The following is a 6,538-nucleotide window of genomic DNA, read 5'->3' on the forward strand; positions in this document are numbered from 1 at the left end:
AGAGAGATCAAATATTGAAACAAGTCCAGAGAGCCTAGGGCAGCTGGAAGTCGGGGACCTGTATACAGACTTCAGCAAAAGATGGAAAAGGTACAAGGAGGAGAGAAGGTGGAGAATCTGGTGGAGGGTACTGGACAGCTTACATGGAAAGGCTAGGGAATCTCTGGATCATCATTACCACCCTGAAGTTGTAGAGTGGTCTGAGTGGGAAGGTCTGCTGGATCAAAGTACCAGAGGCACGCCTGAGAATGCCCCTCCCCAATGTCAGGCAGAGTATAGCTAGCTGATCTGTGTCATCCACCAAGTGACGTTATTGACGGATTCTGGGAGGGTACATCTCTTCACTACTCTGGTGGTTCCATGCACCCTTGCCAGTGTACCAGGGCCGAGAGCTGTCTTGATGCCTGAGGGAGACGACTATTTCTCCCCATGTATGTGGCCCTCCTACTGCTGAGGCTGAAGCTATGCAAGTGGATGGAATTGGTTGGTGATCCAGGTCAGGTTTTAACTGGGCAAGTATTACTAATGAGTAGAAGGGGGTGTGCAGCTGCAAGGAGGGGGAAACTGGAGGAGGAATTCCCTAAGGCTAATTACCTCAGTGACTCTGGGAATAAAGGGCTGAGTATAGACATGCCTTGAAAAACAACTCTGGTGTTATCCCCAGCTTGGACTGCCTCCATGGTTCCTGATTTCTTTGCACACCAGAGGGCAGAAGTACTTTGGCTCTGTTTGGTGGTCTGTGTTGCTACCAGATACTGTCTGGAGTAGGGGGCTGGTCCACAATGCAAACATTTACAGGGTAGATGGAGAACCATGTAGTTTGTGTAGCTCCTTGTTAAATGGACGGTGGATGACAGATATATGTGGAATCCAAAGCTATATCTCTCTTATGGTAATAACTCTTATGGTTTAACTTGATTGAATTAAAAGTAAAAAAAGAAAATTCTGTGCCAGCCATTCCTGAAATCATCACAGTGATCTGTAGTAAATATAGTAAAATCAAACTCTGAAGTGAGGACAGTGGACCAGCCTGTCAGTTTCAGGCTGGCCGATGGAGGAAACCCAGGCCCTAACAAAATTAAAGGTGAGGACTCTGAATGAGGTCAGAGGGACCAGCCATTCCAGAACAGATGGTGCCATACAGAGGCCCATCCCTGTTGTCAGCCTTGGGAAGCTCCAGAAAGCGTGGCTGGAAATGGCTTCCCTTGAATTCTGTCTCTGGTGTCTAAGGGATGTGAACACTTTGATCTGAGGTGGGCAGCATCAGGTCAGCAGAGGGAAGAGTTCCTGTCTTGCTTGGCATTTAGGTAAGGTCCCTGATTTAGTTTGAGGGGACCCCGCACCCCAGAAGAGTGGACCCCAGGGCCTCACCCCTGCTTTCAGTCCTGGCAAGTTCTGTGCAGGGATTTCCTAAAGTAGTGCCTTCTGCATTTCCCCTCTGGGGACTCAGAAAGTTGGGGGCATTGGACCTGAGTGTCAGCTCAATGGAGAGTGGGTCCCAGGCACTAACAGAAGTAAACATGAGAATTCTGTTTGATTCTGAAGGAACCCCAGAACATGTGGGCAGCAGAGTGGCCTGCTCCTGGTGTCAGCTCTGAGAAACCCCGGTATGGCTATGAGGCTCAAGAAGTCCCTTCACCTCACCCTTTGAAACCTGGAGAGCGATGTATGGAGGGCCTTGGTTTCAGTCTAGTTAACCAGAGGGAGGATACACAGGATCAGGCAGGAATTAAAAAAAAAAAAAACCCTATGTGAATTCCAAGGGAATCCCCACCCGTACAACAAAGTTGAACCCATAGAACCCCGCCCCCTCGCCCCATGTCAGTCCTGGGAGACCCCAGGCAAAGCTGGCCAGAAGTGGTGCACTCTGATATCTGCCTTGGGGTCTCAGGGAAGTGAAGGCATAGGTCTGAGGGGAGCGGTGTCTTGTACGCTAAGGGAGGCACTCTGGGCTCTGCCTGGAATTACAGGAAAGATCCTGAGTTAGATGTGAGGGTACCGCCCGTCGCGGACTAGAGAGGCTCCCAGAGAGCCCCGCTCCTGCTATCAGCCCTTAAAGAAACCAAGCAGGAATGTAGCAACCTCTGAGAACCTTCTAAATTCCCTCTGAGAGGCCTAAGGCAGGTGAGGGCGGTGGGACCAGGGTGTCAGCTTCAAACTAGCAGAGGGACGAGTCCCAGGCCCTAAAGGAGTAAAGGCAAGGACCCTGGGCAAAGTCTGAGGGAATCACCCGCTCCAGCGCATAGGTGGCCTCGCAGAGCCCAAACCCCTTTTGCCGGCTGCGGCGAGGGGCCTAGGTAGGGGTAAGGATGTGACGTGGGCCAACTTCTGCCTGTGGTGTCTGAGGAGGCAGCATCACGTCAGTCCAGGGAAAAGCTCCAGGCTCTGTGTGGAATTACGGTAAAGACCTAGAGTTGGGATTGAGGGGACTGGCCAGTCCAGATTAAAGGTGTCCCCAGAGAGTTCCACCCTGCTCTCAGCCCTGAGAGAACCTGGATGGCAATCATCTGACCGAACGACCTGTTAAGTATTTTTGAAATTTCCCCTGAGGGGATGAGGGCGGAGCAGGGTGTCAGCTTCAGACCAACAGCGAGACGGGTCCCAGGCCCTAATGGGGGTAGAGGCGACATCTGTCTCTTGGTGTTTCGGGGGGAATGAACACTCGAGAATGGGAGGAGGATGGCATGGCATCAGGGGGAGGTGCTCCCAGGCCCCGCGGCCTGTTACAGCGAGGGCGCCGAGTGAGGTCTTGGGGAACTCCCACCCCCGACAAAGGGGGCCTTGCAAAGCCCCACCACCGCCGTCAGCCCTAAGCAGCCTCCCGTAAGGGGTGAGGCCGCGGCATCCCCTCGTGTGCTCCTCGGGCACTCTCAGCAAGACGAAGTCTGGTCTGAGACAGCAGCCTCATGGTCATTAAAGGGAGGGAATCCAAGCTTTTCCAACCGTCAGTGTGAGGATCCCGAGTGAGGGCCGGGGGGACCACCTGCCTCAGAACAGTGGGGGTCACAGAGAATCCTATCCATGTCATTAGCCCCGAGGGTACCTGGGGCAGATAGGTTAGACTGAGGCCTCCCTAACCTCCTCCTCAGAACTTTCAGGATTTGAGGGCCTTGCTCTGAGAGCATAGGTCTCATGTCAGCAGAGGGAGGAGTCCTAGGCCCTACCAGAAGCGAAAGTAAGGGCACTGAGTGAGGACTGAGACGGCTAATCATCCAAGGATATAGAGGGTCCCACGGAGCTCTGTGTTCTCTTCCCTGTGCATTCCCAGGCAAGTGTGGTATAATGAAGTTCTGCTCATTTCCATCTCTGGGGTCTCAGAGTGATAAGGACTTTGAAATGAGGGGTCAGCATCAGACCAATAGAGCACAGGAACCCCAGGGCTTGCCAAAAGTGAAGTGATGACACTCTGTTCGTTAACTCGGAACAGAGCCACTGCTCTAAGCCCCAGTGAGCCCCAGGCAGATTTGGTAGGTAGGAGCTAAGGTACACCCTAGTTATTTCCACAGGGTCCTCAGGGAAGAGGCAAATTAGAGAATAGGAACTTTGTGGGCTCCTAGAACAGTGCCTTCAAGGAAACCTACAGAGGCGGCCTTCAGTAGAGGCCAAGCCTGTATCTATCTCCCTGTTGAAGTGGCCCAGCAATCTCATCCTCTTTCCTTTAGGTCACTGAGTCACCCGCCACTTGCCTGCTGCTTTTGTTGAAAGTCATCATGCCTCGGGGTCAGAAGAGTAAGCTCTGTGCCTGAGAAAAACGCTGCCAGGCCCTAGACGAGCCCAAGGATCTGGTAGGTGCTCAGGCCACTGTGAGAGTGGGAGAAGAGATCCCGTCTTCTTCCTCATTGCAAAGCTATTTCCCAAAACTCACCTATTGCTTGGTCATGTTGCAATCCACAGGGTCAGAGAGCCAGAGCTGTTTCATACACTGAGCCCATCTACAGAGGCCATATGGATGAGAAGGTGGTTATACTGGTGTACTACCTGTTGTACAAGCATCAAATGAAAGAGCCTATTACCAAGGCAGATATGCTGAGAAATATAATCCAGATTTATAGGAATCACTTCCTTGAGATCCTCAAGAGAGCTTCTGAGCACCTGGAAATGATCTTTGGCCTTGACCTGAAGGAAGTGGATCCCTACTGGCACATCTATGTCCCTGTCAACAAGCCAGAACCAAGCTATGATGCAAACCTGAGCGATGATAAAGAGGTTCCCAAGACAGGCCTGTTGATGGCTGTTCTGGGTGTGATCTTGACTAAGGGCACTTGTGCCACTGAGGAGCAAGTCTGGCAAATATTGAATGGGATGGGGTTATATGAGGGGAGGAAGCACTTCATTTTTGGGGAGCCCAGGAAGCTTATCACCAAAGATTTAGTGCGGGAAAGGTACCTGGAGTACCGCCAGGTGCCCAACAGCGATCCTCTGTGCTATGAGTTTCTGTGGGGCCCAAGAGCCCACACTGAAACCGGGAAGATGAAAGTGCTGGAGTTTGTGGCCAAGATCCATGATACGGTCCCCAGGGCCTTCCCATCCTGGTATGAAGGGGCTTTGAGAGATGAGGGAGAGAGAGCCCGAGCCAGGGCTGCAGCCAGGGCTGGCACTGCTGCCCTGGCCAGCGTGCGCTCCAGGGCCATAGCCAGCAGCTCCTCCCACCCCAATAGAGTCTGAGGCAGATTCTTCACTTTGTTGTTAAAAAGAGAAGTCCACATTCTAAGTAGTAGAAGGTTGGGGTGGGGCTGCAGACAACATAGTGTATAACATATATTTGTGTTTCTGTTCTATGTAGTAACTTGGATAATTTTTTAAAATATTGTTCCTTTTAGTAGAAGGTTTAAGTAGCTTCATAATCCAAATCTATGAGTGATGTTGCTCAAACACTGATGGCTGTGAATGAGATTTAAGAGTAAGAGTTTTATTATTTTGTAAAACTAATTGGAAAAGTTCTACCTTATTTAGTAATTTGGAATAAGATAACATGGCAATAGACGAGGCATTTCCTTGGAAATGTGAAAAACTCAACAATGTAATAGTTGGGGTCAAGAAATAAATAAAAGATGATAAATTCTTGGCTTCATTTATCACTTTTGGTCTGTTATTTCATAACATGATATATATATAAAAATAAAATAATATTGTAATAAATATTGTAATAATAATATTTATTATTATTAATATTGGAGAAATAATATTGTAATAAATTAGACCTCTTTTTCAGTGGCCCACTTTTTTCTCCCTTAACAATAATTAAGCATCTAATCTTTGCAAAGCTCCCTGTTAGTATGGGGAATACTAAGATGAACAAGAACCATTCCTGCCCATAGAATTTTAAAGTAGAATTTTAAAGTCTTGGAGCAGCTATGACGTTAGGAATATTGTAAGATATTCCCTACCACTAAAATGACAAGTCAAAAGATGGTGTGAGGACTTGGGGGTTTTAATTGTAGTGAAATGTAAATATCCCATGGTAAAGGGGTTTGAGACCTTGGGAAACTGCAAGCCCTTCAGTGGGAGGTAATTTTAATTAAGCTGGGTGGTCAGTCAGATGAGTTTGTTTGAGCGGTAGGCAGAGACTAAAATCTCAGATGATGTGTCTCAGATTGAGAGACTAAAGCCTGGAATGAAAAGCTGCTTTTAGCAGTTGCTTCAAGACCATGTATAAAGCAGAGCGATCTTCACCTGGGGCGGAAGTGGAAGAGGGCCTGTGCTCTTTTTCCAGTGTGGGGGAACACAGTCCAAAAAATAGGTGATTTGTGCACATTATAACAATGGAGTGTCTGAGAAGTAAGCGTGATACTTATATGAGGCGGGATGCTCAGAAGCCACTGTGCTGGCAATCTTTGCCTTGGGCTGGGAGAGACATAGTCCATCCAATAGATGGGCATTTTAATTAGGTTATCTGGGATGTAATTTGGTAAACTCTAAGCTAGAACTAGATTTGTGATGGAGGTAAAGTAACTGCAAACACAAGTGTTTTGGATGGAAGGGAAGATATAAGGGAGGGATGGAAATAGCCTTTGACACAAATTTCAGGAATTTTGAGTTGCATCAAACTGGGTAGGATCCCCCACACCAGTAATAAATAATATATCCTAAGAAAATTTATACAGCAAGTAACTTAGTTTAACATGCTAAGCAACATATTGGCTGATTTCTTATGCCATATCCTAGAGAGCTACAAATTCTATGATATTTCCTGGATTGAAAAAAAAATAAACCAGAGGGGGAGGTTAGTAGGTTTTAGGGTGAAAATAATTATAGTAATAACTAAAGTTTAGTAAAACCCAATAAATGCCAGAGAGTGTGCCAGTGTCTTGCATAAGTTACATTCCAACATTCCTATTTACATGATATATGTGAAGCAAGAGCAAGAGGACTACTTATCAAGTCCATTTCACAGATGAAGACTCTGAGGCTCATAGCGTTTTGCAATTTTCCTGAGTTCACCTGGCTTGTAAGTGACAGAGCTGGGACCAGAACCCTGGTCTGAATTCCTCTAGAGCCCACACTGTTCCACCCCTCCCAGCCTGAGGCCAACTTTCTA

General features: G+C 48.0%; 1 protein-coding gene across 1 annotated transcript; it reads left to right on the plus strand.

Moving 5' to 3' along the window:
* The first annotated feature begins 3,945 nt into the window (after nt 1-3,945).
* On the plus strand, nt 3,946-4,665 carry LOC115846514 (melanoma-associated antigen B10-like). Its single transcript, XM_030845259.2, has one exon. The coding sequence runs from the start codon at nt 3,946-3,948 to the stop codon at nt 4,663-4,665; it is 720 nt and encodes a 239-aa protein (XP_030701119.2).
* Nucleotides 4,666-6,538: the final 1,873 nt, after the last annotated feature.

Source organism: Globicephala melas, chromosome X, assembly GCF_963455315.2.
Source record: "Globicephala melas chromosome X, mGloMel1.2, whole genome shotgun sequence".
Taxonomy (NCBI): Eukaryota; Metazoa; Chordata; class Mammalia; order Artiodactyla; family Delphinidae; genus Globicephala; species Globicephala melas.